Here is an 18,126-nt window from a genome sequence, read left to right on the forward strand (position 1 = left end):
CTTTTGTATGTGTGGATGGAAGTTAATGAAATTTGATAGGCATATTACTGTCGTGGTCTCCAAGATTGAGTTCAAAGATGAGAGTCGTGGAGGTCGTTATGTCCCCGTAATAGGACCTTTTGTGTTTAGAAATCCCCACCTACATCTGCTTGGAAACAGCCGACAGCTGGATATAGCCGGGAACTCCATAATGGGATGGGATCAAATGACGTTACATTGAGGGATTGTACTATAACTTCAGCAGGGGGAGGATAGGTTGGACATATGTCAGGTTATTTTCTACGGTCACACCAAGTAATTGCTATGGATGACGTCCACTGGAGACCTTAAATCTAATTAAATTTAAGGCAAGCGCGCAATAAAAACACGAAGGGCCGAAAAACGAGATGCCTAGATTTGGAATATACTAACTGTAGAAGTACAAATGTTAGGACACAAAGAACACAAGAAACAAGTCTCCTATTTGTCATAAAGACAAATTAACAAAACAGCAGTAGTCACCCTGTTCTGATTCTTTCCTTTATAACATCTTCTCTTATTATATTTTGCGGCGCTGTCGTGACACTTTTAACACAGTTAGAATTTCTTGAACGTTTTTTTTTTTCCAGTAACAGTCCAAACTCAAATAAAGTAGGGGGGGGGGCTAACACGGGTGACGACGCATCTGTATAATCTGCGGCAAACCGTTTCAGGGTGTTCTGTACCATAAAATAGTACAGAGATTCTTTTGTTCTTTAGACCAAATTGATTATTAAAAAGAGTGAAGAATACGCATGTTAATTTCTCTAGAACGATGTACCTCTGACGAAGACATGAGATCTCCGACCTCTAGTTTTGGAAATGGTTTCAGGTAGCATCCTCTAACTTTCGTCATTGACACTAAGAGACTCCAGGAGAAAGTCTACTTTATAAGCACGAACTATTGATTGACATGCAAATAGGTTAAGACTAATTTTTTGTTGACTTTATTTGTTTCAGACACCATTACAGAAGACGAGTATGGTATCATCCCTCGTGCCATCAAGCAGATCTTTTCCACCATCGCACAGAACCACAATGTGGACTACACAGTGTTGGTCTCCTACATAGAGGTGTACATGGAAGAACTGAGAGATCTGATTGAACTAGAGACATCCAGCAAAGATCTACACATCAGGGAAGACGAAAATGGAAATACAGGTGTGAAATAGAAAATATTTTTATAAGGCTAATTTCTTGGTTAATGGATTTTTCTAGAAAAATAATGGAGCGGGCGGGCGAAAAAAAATAAAAATAAAAACAGGCCTAGGCATCCTATTATGGCCCAAAATGGTACGATAGGAGCCATGAAGTCAACACACCAGGCTGGTTCAAAATTCAAACAATGAATTTTGAACTTTTAATGATACCATTACATTGTAAGATGGAATAACTGTAACAACTAGGATGAAAAGGACTGTTTTCAACTGTTCAGGGCAATGAGCATTTTGCAGTTGATTCTGAATTTTTATTTTTATTTGAAAATCAGAAAAACATGAAGTGGGTGAATCCGTTAACCAATAAATTGAATTGGTGTGGCTTAAGGCAATGATATTGAATTCTTATCTTCATTATGCCATACCAGTTTCGTTTGTTAGTTAGAAAAAATATGAAAAAGGGGCATCCTACATGTATGATAGGCCCAGATGCTATGATAAGAACCATGAAGTCAACATACTGGACCAGGTTTGTAATTCAAACAATGAATTTAAAACTTTTAATCAAACGGCTGCATTGATAAATGGAAAATCTGTAACATTTATGTTAGAAAAACAAGCCCTTTCTTTAAATTTTGAGCTTTTTTTTGTTTGATTGACTCAGCACCTGAATAATATGTTGTTTTGAAAAGCTGGTCATGGTAGAAATCATGATTGAGTGGAGGGACTTAAAGTTGGGTGGAGAGTGCAGCAAAGTGCTACTCGAAGTTCAAGTGGTCTCAGGCTTTCATCACCTCCATGAAAAAATGGAGGTATTGTTTTTGGTGTGTCTGTGTGTGTGTGTGTGTGTGTGTGTGTGTGTGTGTGTGTGTGTGTGTGTGTGTGTATTTCGACACATTTGTAGTCATCATAACTTCAGAAAAACTTTATGGATTATGATATTTGATATGTTGGTAGGTCGTAGGAACACAATGATCAAGGTCAAATATGGGCCTCCTGATGGATGACCTTGGTACTGCAGCAGTACTTCGGGATTTTGTATCTTTTGCCCTTAACATGCTATGGTCTTGGATTTCTAAGGACAGATTTTATTCCATATATTTAGGCCGCACCGATTTAATTTTATGGATGACATCCTCTGAAGACCCCCAAACTAGTGCGCGCGGGCGAAAAAAATAAAAATCCGGCCAAAAATAAAAATGCTACAAAACCACAGGAATACAAACCTGGTATTGTGAATTTGGCGTATTACATAGCGACGTATACGACAGGCCGACACATGCTGGATTTTTGCGGAAAATATGAATCGACACTGCTGTACGTATGTACTGAGTTCTTGAGTCTTGGAGCTTCGGTAGCCTGGCTGCCGTCAACCAGAGTTATCACCACCATGCACTACCCAGGCCTAAAGCCAGGCCAGAGCCTCGGAATACGTGATCTCTTTTTTTTTTTTTGTAGATCGGGCGAAAATCAATGCGCGCGCAGATGTCATCCATAAAATTAAATCGGTGTGGCTTATATAAAAAAAAAGACATTTATTTAAACTCTGAATATCTATATACTTTCACTGGGTTACACATACTATTGAACACCTTTTCAGGTGTATACAATCATGTAGGTTATACATTTGTACATGTAGGAGCAATTCTATGAAATAATAAGTAGATCATTAATAATAGACCTTAGTTAATAGACAGATATTGTATATTGTTAACACAACTTTTGTCCTCCACCTCTATGAGATACAATGACTCGACTCTCAAAATGGCATGTTACTTGCAAACTCAAACGCCTGATAAGTCCTCTGCTTATTACATTTGTATGTCACAGGATATAACAGAAAAGGATAATTCAGCAATCTGCATGATCATAGTGAACATTTTCCAACAACTGAAACATGTGCTCTTCCCTCTTTGACTTGTATTGGTCATGACTGTTGATGGACTATAGTGGCATATCGGCTACAGTGACATGTCTGCAGTTAATGCATACTGAAATGCAGGGGTTTTTCTGGACAGGAGAATGAGGGCACTGCTCCCTCATGTTGTAGACAAAAAAACTGGAAATGTGTACATTTAGATGACTCCCCACTCCTGGATCTCCTGGAGGATCTGCAGCAGATCTGGATCCGCCGGCAGGACCATCAAACGGCACAACCGGTTCAGCACCCCGTGCCCACAGTCGGCTTTGAAGTCTGCCTTCAGCTGGTCCAGTGTGTAGCTCTGTAAGCCAGAGGATTCTAGAACTAGAAGAATATATAAGGCCACACCAATTCAATTTCTTGGTTAACGGATTCGCCCGCTTCATTTTTTTCTGATTTGCAAATAAAAATAAAAATTCAAAATCAAATGCAAAATGCTGAGCCTCATATTTTGCCCTGAACAGTTGAAAACAGTCCTTTTCATCCTAGTTGTTACAGTTATTGTTACGTCAATGGTGCAAAAGAAAACAAAGTTGATCTAATTAGCTCAAATGCTCTACTGCAAAATTTGTACACTAAGGCCACACCAATTTAATTTCTTGGTTAACGGATTTTTCTAGAAAAATAATGGAGCAGGCGGGCGAAAAAAATTAAAATAAAACAGGCCTAGGCATCATATTATGGCCCAAAATGGTACGATAGGAGCCATGAAGTCAACACACCAGGCTGGTTCAAAATTTAAACAATGAATTTTGAACTATTAATGATACCACTGCATGCATTGAAAGATGGAATAACTGTAACAACTAGGAAGAAAATGACTGTTCTCAACTGTTCGGGGCAAAATATGAGCATTTTGCAGTACTGTTGATTCTGAATTTTTTTTTGGCAAATTAGAAAAAAATGAAGCGGGCAAATCCGTTAACCAAGAAATTAAATTGGTGTGGCCTAAGACTAAAAATGGGGGTTCTCACCATTTGGACCCAGGGTCTCCATCAGTTTGTGGTGATAGTGAGCCAGGATGGCGTCCCTGTGGTTGTGGAAGACGTCCCAACTCGTGTTACAAAGGAACAGGAGAATCAGGTCATGGGTCGGCGGCAGGTACATAGGAGTCTGCCAATCCACAAGCTTTACATCAGTGGGCACACCTTCAGTGTACTGTGTACGGAAAAAAGAAACAAACAGCGAATATGGTCTGTTCTGTTAATTTTTACTCAAACACATTCACATGACATACATGTAACGTTACGACTACATGTAGTATATGGTGACAGGAGCAGAGCAGACCATGAAATTGCAACATTATGTAATCCAACACCAGTCACCATGGTGACAGGCGTCAACAAATTATGTCCTAGGTCAGGTCAGAGGTCACTGTTTGGAGAAGAAGAAGAGGAAGAAATTGAGCGAAAACAATATGTTTTCCTTCGGTAAACATAATTTCAGTGGGCACACCTTCAATGTACTGTGTTCGGAAAAAAAGAAACAAACAGCAAATATGGTCTGCTCTGTTAATTCTCACTCAAACACATTGAATTTCACAATCATACATGTAACGTTACGACTAGTATATGGTGACAGGAGCAGAGCAGACCATGAAATTGCAACATTATGTAACCCAACACCAGTCACCATGGTGACAGGCGTCAACAAATCATGTCCTAGGTCAGGTCAGAGGTCACTGTTTGGAGAAGAAGAAGAGGAAGAAATTGAGCAAAAACAATATGTTTTCCTTCGTCTTCTTGTAAAACAATTACAGAAAACGAACGAAACAAATTAACAATGTTTAGATGTTTTGAGATTGAAACAAGAAAAGATCGTGGCATGTCTCACCTTAAACATGATGTTATTGATCCAACACTCTGCATGGTTGAGCACCTTTATCTTCGGGTCCTCATTTAGGAGATTCAATAGCTCCTTCAGTTCTAACTTCTCCAGATGAGCTACAAGATCTGCCTGGTCAGGAAAGGCAGCGGCGAATGCCTTCACAGCGGTCTGATACTGGTAGGTTGCTGATTCCATCATCTCATCTGAAAGATCTGAGAGGGTCATGATCCAGTCGTACTTCTCGGGAAGAGGGACGCCCTCGCGGAGCTCCAGCCGATGTGACAGGCCGTGCAGCTGCGCCAGGGCCCCGACTGTAAGCATCATCTCCTCACGGTTCAGCGGCTGGCGATTGGCTTTGATGGAGAAGCCCTGAGTTTTCAGATTCTCCATAACCCTGACGGACACCATGGAGCTCGGGTCGGTGGCGGCGAAGTAGCATTTTGGGAGGAGGAACTTGAAGGAATCAGCGGGGTGATTTTCGTTATCTTCATTCAGTGGCTTCGATTTGATCTCCGTGCTTGGGATTGCCACAGAGAGGAACTCGGGGACCGCTTTGGAATAAAACTTGACTTCGGTCGTCTCCATTCTGATGTGAAGTCTTTTGACCAATCTTTAATTATCGTTAGCGGGCGCTCGAAATCTGTCATCTTAGCGACGAGACTGTAGCGCCGACTGGCGCCATTCCTGATCCCCACGGCGTCAAAAGCGAGGATGTCGCTCGTGTACCCCTCGCCTTGGTTGACGGATCCCTTGACATGGACGTCCATGATGGAGACGCCCGGCAGGTCCTTCTGCAGTACCTGCTCCACCCAGCAGGGGGCGATGTCTTCTGCACACTGTGGGATGGCAATCTCGCTTGTTGCTGCCATCTTCACCTGTCTGTCTTCTAGCTGTCAGGAATGGACATTCTGGTCAACTTTTCACCCTACCTTGACACCTATATCTACATGTACTTTTCCACCAAACCAAATACTGTTACAGTACTGAACTCTTCTGAACACAAATTCTAGCAAATTTCGATCGTAACGCGGTGTAGCTGAGTATTTAGTTAGAAAAAGCCCAAGTCTGTCAAAGCGTTGAAAACTGTTCCTTCTAGCCTTCTTAAAACAGTCAGCAGCCATGCTTGATGTATCACATACAACAGCGAGCAGATTATTATTGGACTCAGCAGAGCACTTTGGACTAATGTCTCTGGCTTTATACAGCTTAGAGGTAAATATCCAATATTTTGTCAAAAACATCCCTGTTACATATTGACCCCCAGCAGGGGTCTTCACTCTTCGTTAAAAATGGAAAAATCTCAAGATTTATTCCAAAGATCTCAGTATTTTACACGAATCTTGAGATCTTATGAGGCAATCTTGAGATTTTTCATTACAATCTCAAGATCTTTCCGAAAATCTTAAGATGAAAACGAAAGGTCTCAAGATCTTTCCAAGTGTTTCCAAAGCATCTTGAGATTTTTTCATAGCATCTCGAGATTGCTTTATAAATCATGAGATCTTTAAATAATCTTGACATTTTTTAAAGCATCTGGAGATGCTATTGAAATATCTCAAGATGGTTTAAAAATATCTTGGAAGATCTTGAGACCTTTCGTTTTCATCTTGAAATTTTCTGAATGATCTTGAGATTGTCTCATAAGATCTCAAGATTAAGGAAGCATGAAGACCCCCGCTGGGGGTCATTATGATCCGCTATGTAACAGAAATGTTTTTGACAAAATATTGGACATGTAACTCTAAGCTGTAAACGGCCAGAGGCATTAGTCCAATGTGCTCTGCTCAGTCCAATTATAATAATCTGCTCGCTGTTATATGTTATAACTGCATGTCGACGCAGCGTAGCAAGCATTCCCAAAAAGATTTAGAACTTGCAGTGAACTTTATTTCCCACCTGTAGGGCACAAATCGGACGCCAGCTAGTGCTGACCGCCTCGGAATCACCCCTGCACGAAATGAAGTCTGACTTGTTTATGCACCCTTCTGTCACGGTAGTTTCATGGGGAATGCCGATGTGACACAAGGAGCCTTTGTTCTGCTTGTTTTTGGTTGACACGTGTGGGGAAAAGTACAAAGTACGCGGCAATGTCATGACCTATAGGTACTTAACATTCGTACCATGTACCAGAGGACGTTGACCTGAATGTAACCTTTCCCCAGCACTACAGTGGTTCGCCTGCAGCGGTAACTTCTGAGCCACCTGATTTATTTTATTTTTATTTTATTTTCCGTCATCTTTATACAGGGTGGCCCATTAAGTGATTACACTTCTTTTCAATGGGGCCCTGTTTTACAAACAAAACACAACAGTCACATACAAACAGTAAAATAGGGATACAATAAATAATGATAATGGCAATAATAATAAAGGAAAAACAATAACATTAATAAATAATGATAATAAAAAAAGTACAAATTGTCCAGTCCAGTCATTGTCCAGTCCAAATTTTTGTAAGGAGGGGTTTGTTTGTTTTTTTATCTCCATGAAAAAATGGACGTATTGTTTTTGGTGTGTCTGTCTGTGTGTGTGTGTGTGTGTGTGTGTTTGTTTGTTTCCCCACATTTGTAGTCATCATAACTTCAGAACACCTTTATGGATTGTGATGATATTTGCCAAATTATTTGGCATGTTGGTATAGCCTGGGTACCACCATCCTATTTGTATGCCGGGAACCCCCACACTCGCTTCCCTTACAACTAGTTTTTTAGGGAAGCGAGTGTGGGAGCTCCGGCATACAAATAGGATGGTACCCAGGCTATGTTGGTAGGTCGTAGGAAGACAAAGATCAAGGTCAAATTTGGGCCTCCTGGTGGATGACCTTGGTACTGCAGCAGTACTTCTGGTTTTTGTATCTTTTGTCCTTAACATGCTTATGGTCTTGGTTTTTTTTGTGACACATAGCTTTTCCTAGCAGGAATAAGTGGTATGGGTTTTATTTAATACAGCTATATCAAATGCCCAAAAAATATTTACATGAACTCTACATATTTCATGGAGGTATGAGATCTGCGAATTCTTGTTAACATTGCAGATGGCAGAAAGTCAAGTAGCTCTTAAGAGCCAAAACATTTTTTTACGAGACAGACTCTCAAAAAAACTCTCAATCCAGTCTCAATTGAGACCAAAAATATGTTTTTTCTTATTTTCTTGTGTTGAGAAATACTTTCTTGCCAGGGGGATTTTCAAGAAAATTCAAAAAGCATTGTTCAAACATTTTGTATGTTGATTCTTACACAAATAATTTTATTCTTCTTTTTTTCTTAAGAAAAGAAAATATATCTACTATGAATCATGCTCACCAACAAGAATCTTAAGAATTTTTAGAAGTTTACAGAATTTTTTTTCTGCTACAAGAAATCTTTTCTTGTGTACAGAATGGTTTTCTTGCTTCAAGAACACTTAGCTCTTAATTCAAGAAATATTTTCTTGTGCGGACAGAATTGTTTTCTTGCTACAGCAAGAAAACTCAAGAAACACAAAATATGTGTCTTGAATTTTCTTGCTACGGGGATTCTTTAATTTCTTATTCCAAGAATAATTTCCTTCCTTGTCTTTGTACAAGAAAAACAAGAAAAAAGCATTTTTGGTAGTGAAGTCACATGCAGACAAATAAAATCAAAGTCTGATAAGACTTGCATGTTTTAAATGTATTTTCTCATGCAAGCAGTACATTTCTGTACATATTGTACATTTTTAAACAGTTGCCGACTGCATTAATTCAAATGTTGAATCAAAGTGTATCAAGTTTCATCACAAGAGCTAACAAGTTTTGAAGTGAGTGTAAAACGATATGAGTCAAATAGCAGCTGTTCCATTCTGTTGTTATTCTCTGCACATAGTACTTTTTCAATTGCACACAAAAGACGTACGTGTGTTCAGCCAAATATTTTGATTTTGAAAACTGTACTGAAAGTATCATATTAAGACAATATTTTAATGTATATTATTTCATATCACTCTTTCTGGTGATATGAAAGTTGATTTCATTGCAGCTATCAATAACACCAACAAATTAAAAGTACCTTAAATAATATATATTTCAAAGATGGGATTGTATTTAAATGGGGCTGCTACTTTGCTGAGTATGCTACGGTTCAGCAAGTTTTAACTGTAATTTCCAAGAAATTTGCCTTACACAAAGTTTTGACTGTACAACTCCAGTCTTTGTCAAGGAATAAAGCTTTCTCTTGATTCTGTGACATCACGTTATGCAGATGACACACGTGACTCACTGAGCAATGGACCATGGAAAGTCTGTAGCGCCCTCCGTCTTTATTGAGAGATGGTTGTAATGCCCTGATGTAGATGGCCTCTTCAATCTACATATATGAGAGCTGTGGAATTTTCATTCTATACCAAATACCAAACATAGAAGAGGCGTTAGTGCCTGTCCTTGGTGCTGAACTAACATCATATAATCATGTAGTGAAACACTATTTCACACTTCTTTGACTGTATTTCATCTGTGGAACAGTGACAACATAGCAGAGGTGCATTTTTCACAGTTCAGTGGTCTACTAAACAAAACATTTCTGCACCACCAATCATCTGGAATTTGAGAAATCAATTGTTTTTAGCAAGACGTTTGTTTCCAAGAATGCTTGGTTTCGGAATCCGGATCAACATATTCTATCACTATTTTGATGCACGCTCAGCATGAATGATTATATACTTTATTAGATGAGTATGAGTCTATGATTGTGTATATGTTATGAGACTTCTGAAGTAGTCAAGCTAGGTTGAAAACAGGGCTCTAGCCAGCACCCATTTTTCCATCAATTACCGGAAATTTGGGGCGTGTGACGGACGGGCGGATTTTTTAAAACCAATACATTATCCTTGAAAGACAAAATCAACACAAATCTTAGGTAAAATAAAAACATCCGAAGGACCACTGACAATCACTCTCAACCCCATGATTTTCCTCTCAAAATGCCAGAAATTGTGTTTTTCAAGGCTTGAAAATCCTAAATTTCCTGGGGATACTCCAGGTCACACCTATGATGCTCCCCCCACCCAGATCCAATCATGAACCTGGGTCGATGGAAAAAAATTTTGAGCTGGCTAGAGCCTTAGTGAATAGTGTGTGTAACTTTTTGTATATGATTTCAGTCATAATTGGTGCCAAGGAGGAGCAATGCTGCTCAGTTGAGGAGGTGATGGCCATCCTGGCGTCAGGGTCAGCCTCCCGACAGACAGGAACCACCCTGATGAACGAGCACTCCAGCCGCTCCCACAGCATCTTCACCCTCGTCATCGAGCAGAGGTCAATCAACTGTCACTCATATCTCTTAGGCCACACCAATATAATTTGTTGTTTCTCGGATTTTTTCAGAAAAAAATCAGTAGCGACAGGAGGAAAAAAACAACAAAAACAGGCCAAGGCACCCCATGATAGCCAGAAATGTTACATGAACATGAGCCATGAAGTAAACATACCAGGCTGGTTTATAATTAAAGCAATAGATTTTGAACTTTTAGTGAAACAAAATTGCAATTTGTTACATTGAAAAACTTAAGAATCAGGAAGAAAAGGGATTTTTTCAACCATTGGGGACAAAACATGTCTTTCATTGAACATTTTGCAGTTAATTTAGAACCCCCCCCAAATTGTTTTTTGCAAATTGCAAAAAAAATTGACAGGGTGAGCCGAGAAGCAACAAATTAAATTGTTGTGGCCTTAGCAATAGATGACATGAGCTATGTTACAAGTTTGCTACTTCGCTACTGAATTCTACAACTTTTCGACATGGCTGCCCCCAAACCGTGTAAGCCTGCATGGCAGGAATCTTAGATCAAAAAATAATGTAACACAATTCAAATGTAGAACTGAGAGGTAACGCAAGACTACACTGCCTTTCCCGGTTGATCTACTTGACACGTATAGTCGTTGCCCATCTAGTATGATTGCCTGCTTGATTGATATATAAATTTTATACGTTTAACACATTCATGAAATTTTTTAAATATGTGCAGGCCTAACGTAAGGCATTTTTTATGTTGTGTAAGTATTAATAGTGTAAATTAATTGTAAATATTATCTCTTTGTAATGGCACACTATAATTCAGCTAAAAGCTTCCACTGTATGGTTGTTTTGAGTCTCCATAATAAATAAACTATTGTAAATAAATAGGTGGCGTGACGTCGACGCCAGCGCTTCTCTCACTCCGGACGAGGACGACCTGGACTCCACCGCGAAGGAAACCCGCTTCGTGTCCTCCAAGTTTCACTTCGTGGACCTGGCAGGGTCGGAGAGGGCGCAGAAAACGGGGAACGTCGGCGATCGCTTCAAGGAGTCCATCCACATCAACAGCGGACTGCTCGCTCTCGGTAACGTGATCTTCTTCTTCTTTTTCTTCAACGTTAGACAGGGCTCGAAATTCATTTTTGGGAATAGGTGCACTGGTGCACCTAACCTAAAAAATTAGGTACACAAAAGAATTTTGGGGTGCACCATATAAAGCACAACATAATTAGAGATCTTACTGCTACTCTTCTGAGCTTGAATGCGAAATGGGAGCTAACTTCAAAATCTTAAACAAGTACATGTACTACAAGAAAGATTTATTATTTTTCTGACACTTAGATGCCAAGAATATCCTGTATGCAATATACATTTCATATGTAAAAAATACCCGCAAAAATATTTGGGTGCACCAGTGCACCCACAGAAAAAAATGGATGCACAGCTCCAATTTTGGATGCACTAAGGTGCGCATGGACCCAGTATTTCGAGCCCTGTTAGAGAAGCAAAGACAGACTGGTAGATACCAAGGTCCTTCTCCCTCCAATAAGTCCAGTAACAAGTTAAGTCCATATCTTGTAAAGACGCCAGTCTCAAGTTGTGTTGCAATCCTCCTTCTTTTCCCATGAAGATAAACCCTTCCTCCGTCACCCCTTTTCACCCCCTTCTCTTTCAGTCTTTCCATTGACCATCCTGTATGAACATTTCTTTTTTCTAGGCAGTCTTGGAGTTGACGTCAGCCGCAGTCAATTTTATGTTGCCAAATGCCAAAGCATTACCAGCTAAACGATCAACCACTTCATTATAGGTAACGTGATCAGCGCGCTGGGAGACACGAAGAAGAGGGCGTCGCACATCCCGTACCGAGACTCCAAGATCACCCGGCTGCTGAAGGACTCGCTGGGAGGGAACGCGCAGACCGCCATGATCACCTGTATCAGTCCCTCCAGTTCTGACTTCGACGAGACGCTCAATTCACTCAAGTATGCCAACAGAGCTAGAAACATCAAGTAAGTTTATGTCCTTTTGAAAGGTCTGTGTTTCTTCTTCTGATGAAAGTATTGATTTTGGAAGGTCTTGGTTTTTTTCTTCTGATGAATTGCCATGGGTGCAACAATACTTGAAGGTAATAAAATTTCAGAGCAAGTAAATCTGGTTACTAATACTTTGTAAGATTTAGTGTAAGATTCTAAAATGTGCTGTGTTTTCCTGCTTCCAATATTTGGCCACTGTTGGTCCTGTCTCTTCAAATAATATTAACTAATAATCATTTTTGGCATTAACAGATCAGTCTTCCACTCAATTACACTAGTATATGGTACATTAAGGCTACTTAGATTTATACTGTGCTCGTGTGGATTGGTCCATTTCTAGAGGATTTGCCTGAGTCAATTTTGCCTCAGCTATTTACCACCAGTTTGCCCCATATAATATGTTTTGTACTTGAAGTTTTGAAGTTTCCTAGCATATATAAGACTATTAAGAGTAGGGGCAAATCCTACACTGTAGGAACAAAATTCTTCGTACAAAACCAGTATGTAATCTCCTGCCAAGTGATATCATATAGCTCTAAGCTTAAATCAACATAACAGTCAATCCTTTTTAGAAAAACTGTGAACATGTTTGTTGCACAACAATTGTAGCAGCATGTACGCCCTTTTCCCCTCCCCTCAGAAATAAGCCGATCGTAAACACAGACCCACAATCCATCGCCATGGACGCCATGCGGACGGAGATCGAGGCCCTGAAGGAGGAGCTGCGGAGGCAGCGTGACGCGTACCGGGACCTGACGGAGACGGAGCAGGACGCCACGCCGGAGGACATGCGTGTCAGGATGCTGGAGGAGCAGCTGGCCCAGTCTAAGACGGAGTGTGCTCACTACCGACTGTGTGCTGAAGAGGCTTACAAACAGTTTGTGGATGTGCAGCAGGTATCTGTGCTTGTAATATATAATTTATTAATATAACCTTTCTTGCATGCAGACAATGCAGAAGTTTTATTTTAGTCTGTAAGATAGGATAGAGCAGATAAAACAATTACTGTACAGCTGTTTACCTCCACGAAAAATGGAGGTATTGTTTCTGATGAGTGTGTGTGTGTCCGTGTTTGTGTCTGTGTTTCTGTGTAGCCCTTAGGAAAGGTTGTAATGCATGGATATGGGTGAGTTCAGCCTGTCCCAAAGGGAGAAAGGCATTTATCTCATCTACATCTGGTAGCGCCCGCTGTTTTCACAGCACTTTTTATTTTTTCATTACATGACCTCCTTGATACTAGTAGTTGACAGTGGGTGTTGTTTCCCTTGCACATTAAAGACACCATCATGGTGAATGAGAAGAGGACACAGTCACCATCACACAAGATCTTAACATTTTGTGTAAGGTCTTTGAATTCTTGTTACTTGTGTGTTTCTCCAGAGTGATATTCTGACCAAGAGTCAGGAGGCACGTATCCAGAACTGGCTGGACTTGATGGACGAAGTTAAGAATGAGGTACCCGGGGCCTTCATCCTGGGTGGGGAGACTCCCGACCAGGACACCATGGACAAACTGAAGAAGGACCTCAAGAAAGCCCACAAGGACCTCAAATCTGACGAGGAAATCTTTGCCGAGAAGGCTAGAGAGGCCTCGCAGATGTCGGTACGTGTTCCTGAGTTTGTTGTTTACAAATTAAAGGCATACAGTGCAAATTTCGGGGCGGCAAAACTAAAAAATTCTCGATGAGGAAATCTGTCTGATATTGACATTTACTGCGCCATTTCTTAGTAACTTTTTTTTATAATCTTAGCACATTTTTTGTCATCATTTCATGCTTGAAGCATTTGAAATAGCCCAAAAACAAGCCACGTGAGGAGTCCCTTTATTTTTGGGTACCGCCCATAAATACATGTAGCTAGAACCAGCTCATGATACAAAACAACAAACATTACCATTTTCCATCAGTGACATAGCATTTCTTACCTCACAGATAATTTATATATATAGGCTATGGGATGATATTGATTTAATGCACTTAATTAAAAGAATGACCAGAAAATTGACTCTGAAAATTCAGTTTTGCCGCCCTGAAATTGCATTGGATGCCTTTAAAAAGACAAGGACTTTCTAAGGAGGTAAGAACTAACACCTATATATGAAGTTCAAGGCGTGGATGCTTGCAATACATGTAGATTGGATTCTAATGTTAAGGATATTTTAGCAATACATAAAATTATTGATGCAAATCCATTTCTTCATTATCAAAGCACGACTTAACTGGTGGAAAAAGTTGTCAGGTAAGGTGCACGGGTCGGCAGGCAAAGCCATAATTTGGTGCATACAGAATATTTTTTAGTAATGTCCTTTGCAAACTTTGCATCTTTGTTCTTCGCAATAAAGCTGGTACTATTAAGGTATATACAGCATCAATGTCTGTGGCAGAAGTACAAGTGACTGTAAATGTAGAGGAATTAGGTTGCAGTTTTGCCTTTTTGTTGATTCATTTTCTTTCTTTATCATGTATGTGACGTTGTTTTATTGCATGTAGTTTGTGTGATAAATATCATTCAATGTACAAACTGTTATTTGCCCAAATGAAAAGAAGTCACTTTGAAAGTCAAAGCAAAGGAACACAGACTAGTTTTAGTTTCCTCATCAGGGCTCGAATTACATTATTTGGTAAAGGTGCACATGAGAAAAGGCTTACTTGCAATGGTGCAGACCAGTAAAAATTAGGTGCACACCACCAACTTTACTTGCACCAACTAATGCACATGAAGAGGCGATTCGAGCCCTGCTCAATGTGTAAGTTTAAATGCATGGCCATGGCCCCAAACAGTAGTTCCAATGAAAATGTGTTCTTTGTGCTATAGGTTTAAGGATAAACTTTGTGGAGGATGTTTATTGTACCACTTTAAAGCTACGGTCACAACCCGCCGTACATGCTTTTTCTCCGTACGTTTTTTGGGAGGCTACGTCTGCTACGTTTTTTTCTGAAAACGTGGGGAAGTAGTGGCGTCTACGCACGTCACTCGCACAGTTGGACAAAGTGTGAGAGTGTGGTCTGCACACCAAGTCTGGCCGTGAGCGGTTGCGTGCACATACATTGCGCACGGGTGGTGAATCCGCAGACCGCACGTAGAAAAAGTTTTACATGCACTTAAAAATCTACGGCGTATCTGCGTGCTCCCAACTCCGTAGGATTCCGTACAGAGGTGGTACTCACCACGCACGGATGCCCTACGTTTGCCCACGTTTTTGCACGTAGACAGCACGCAGAAGCACGTACGGCGGGTTGTGACCGTATCTTAAGTTGTACTTGAGACTTTATTAGAAATACTAAAATCAGAAACATCTGTACGTACAGGAGAGGATTCAGAAACTGGAGGCAGAGAACCAGAGTCTGAGGGAGAAACTGGCCCTCACAGAGGAGAGGCTCGGTGAACAGGAGCAGAAGCTGATCGACCAGCAAGTTCTGATTGAGAACCTACATCAGCTGGAGTCTGACCACACAAACTCTGTGGTAAGGACAGCATTTCTGGGTTGTGTATTACAGTACCGTTCGCGTTATAGTTAAACCGGGTACCCCGTTACTAACGAGTTAGATTTTCGTCAGAAAATGGTTAGAAAATCGTCAGTATTTGGTTAGATTTTCGTCAGAAAATGGTTAGAAAATCGTCAGAAATTATTTCTAACGCGTTACCGTTTGCGTTAATGTGATAGGGTCGGATTTCATGTTTGTTTTGCGCGCCGACAAGACAATAGCAATTTGCCACCTCCTGGGGCGTCCGCTAATGTGTTGCGATGTTGCCCCTTGAAAAATAACAGCACCAGAGGCAAGTGGACATGTGATTCGTAAAATAACTTTGTGGTTTATCCATGTGTCGACTGTGTGAAGCGAATTGTGCTATCTTTTAATGCTATTCTATAGTTATTTCCATGCCCGTAGCCAGGGGGGGTTCGGGGGGTTCGGAAGAACATCCCCACAAGGCTCAAAGGTCCACTTTTTGGTCCACTTTTTATGTAAAGGTCCACTTTTTGCTCCACATTTTATGTAAAGGTCCACTTTTTGGTCCACATCTGCTCCCTTTGTCATTGAATAAAAATCTATCTCTGATTTTTTCTTGGAAATCCTCTTGAAAATGCACGAAATGCCATTTTAGAAGGTTCATTGGTGTGGTATCTGTGTGGTATCTGGGTGCGGGCCCACGACATTCTTCTGGGGGGAGGGGTGGTCTTGTATAAGCGATGACCTGTACATGTTGCAACTGAGGCCCCAGTCACACATACCCAAGTATGACCTCCTCCAGAACACTGCCGAACTCCAGGCAACCACGGTCGGGGGAGCAAAGCCGGCTGTCAAATGTTTCCAAATTTACTTAAAACGTTCGGGCCATGGGTGGGAACCGGCATTATTTGATTGGGTTGAACGAAAGTATTAACTTCTTAAAGGTTTCTACATGCCATAGCATCTACGAGGAGGAAGAGATACAGAGGAGTAAGAAAGACACCACAATCAACTCACAGTTGGAAGCTCTCTGCACTTTGTAGAACTGTTCGCTGAGTTGTTGGCTGGGAGATGACTGGGACGTTCTGAAGTTGTCTGTCGAAGCAGTGCGGAGTAAGGGGCTGATGCGGTCACTAATTACTGCAGCGGAAGGACTCGGTTCGCCAGCTGAGGACTTTCCACAACCATGATGATATCATAGTTAATAAAGGAATATATAATAGATCTATCATGTTGAAATGATAATTGTAATACATGGTTCTATTTAATAGCGGTAGTTTTGTTTCTTATTTTGAGGGGGGAAACTGTCAAAAATCGAGGGAACGCAAACTGAGATCGGCTCACTTCCGGGTGCATAACGCCAAAATTTCTCGACGATTATATAAAAATGACCACTCATTTGCCGCCTACGGTAGCGTGTACATGGTAGTGCGATCATATCGTGCCAAAGTCAGCGTCAAACGTCAGAAAATCCCCGTAAAAATATAGTTGCAAAACACATTTCCCGCGCACTCAGGGCCGGTCGCCCTGGCCGCGGCCGACCTGTGTGCAGCATGCTCATTATAATATGCAAGTAGCTACGCTCTGATTGGTTCACCTTAGATGACCTGCGCTGTGATTGGCTAGAACGAAGCCCGTTGCATGCTGGGGCGCCCTCCCGCGCGAAATGCAGAGAGCTGGATCTCGAGAGAGCCACATTTACGCTGGTTTCTACCTTATTTCTACGACTAATTAGCAACATCCTAGTGACGAAATGCGTACTCAAAAGAATTTTCGGGAAAAAATATATGTACATGTGGATTTGTGGTGCCTTTGGCGTAATTTTGTTGGTCACATACGTAATTTTGTTGGTCCGATTTTACGTAATGTAACACGGAAGTGCATGGAGTCGGAGTGGCGGCACGGCTTTCCGTCCCACTCTAAACAAAACTCCAAGGACATAACAAAACTCCCCAAAACTGGTCAATAATTAGCCATAAAAATGTTGGTGGGCACGTGTAAATATGCTGCCTTTTTTCGAGTGTTATAGGAATTTTCCGCGATGTTTTTGCACATCCCTAACGTTACCTCACGCCCGCCGCCTATTATGTACGGCGGACCGGGGCATTTATAACTTCAGATCATCTAGGTTTGCTTATTCGGTGGTAAAATAAGTTAACAGAGAAAAACAGCAAAACAAAGTTGACAAACTATAGAAACGCTTGCCTGGGCAACAGTGACAAAAGAAAATGTCTATCTAATTGAATTGCGCCGGTGATCGTAAAACGTTTTAAACGTTACAATATAGTAAAATGCAGGCTAGATCAACGTTCCTTCCGCTGTTCCAGCGGTGTGTATTGGTAATTTCCCGCCCCGCATGAGGTAAATTAGTACTCCTCCCATTATTCTGTGATGTTACCGCGGCCTGCATATGAATGCAGAAGTCTAACGGAAAAGTAACGGAAAAGAACGGAAAACTTACGCAAAAGTTACG

General features: G+C 40.9%; 1 protein-coding gene and 1 pseudogene across 1 annotated transcript in view; one reads left to right on the forward strand and one right to left on the reverse strand.

Annotated features, from left to right (window-relative positions):
• The window catches only part of LOC109463102 (kinesin-like protein KIF27), a 43,617-nt gene that overhangs the window by 6,121 nt on the left and 19,370 nt on the right, over positions 1-18,126 (forward strand). Inside the window, exons 3-9 of the mRNA XM_019759815.1 lie at positions 979-1,179; positions 10,039-10,192; positions 11,061-11,257; positions 11,980-12,181; positions 12,846-13,101; positions 13,586-13,807; positions 15,513-15,668. Coding sequence (XP_019615374.1) covers positions 979-1,179; positions 10,039-10,192; positions 11,061-11,257; positions 11,980-12,181; positions 12,846-13,101; positions 13,586-13,807; positions 15,513-15,668 — 1,388 coding nt within the window. The remainder of the gene's footprint in view (positions 1-978; positions 1,180-10,038; positions 10,193-11,060; positions 11,258-11,979; positions 12,182-12,845; positions 13,102-13,585; positions 13,808-15,512; positions 15,669-18,126) is intronic.
• Positions 2,750-5,852, reverse strand: LOC109463123 (annotated as a pseudogene).

This window comes from Branchiostoma belcheri, unplaced genomic scaffold (assembly GCF_001625305.1).
Source record: "Branchiostoma belcheri isolate BF01 breed outbred unplaced genomic scaffold, Haploidv18h27 scaffold122, whole genome shotgun sequence".
Lineage (NCBI taxonomy): Eukaryota > Metazoa > Chordata > Leptocardii > Amphioxiformes > Branchiostomatidae > Branchiostoma > Branchiostoma belcheri.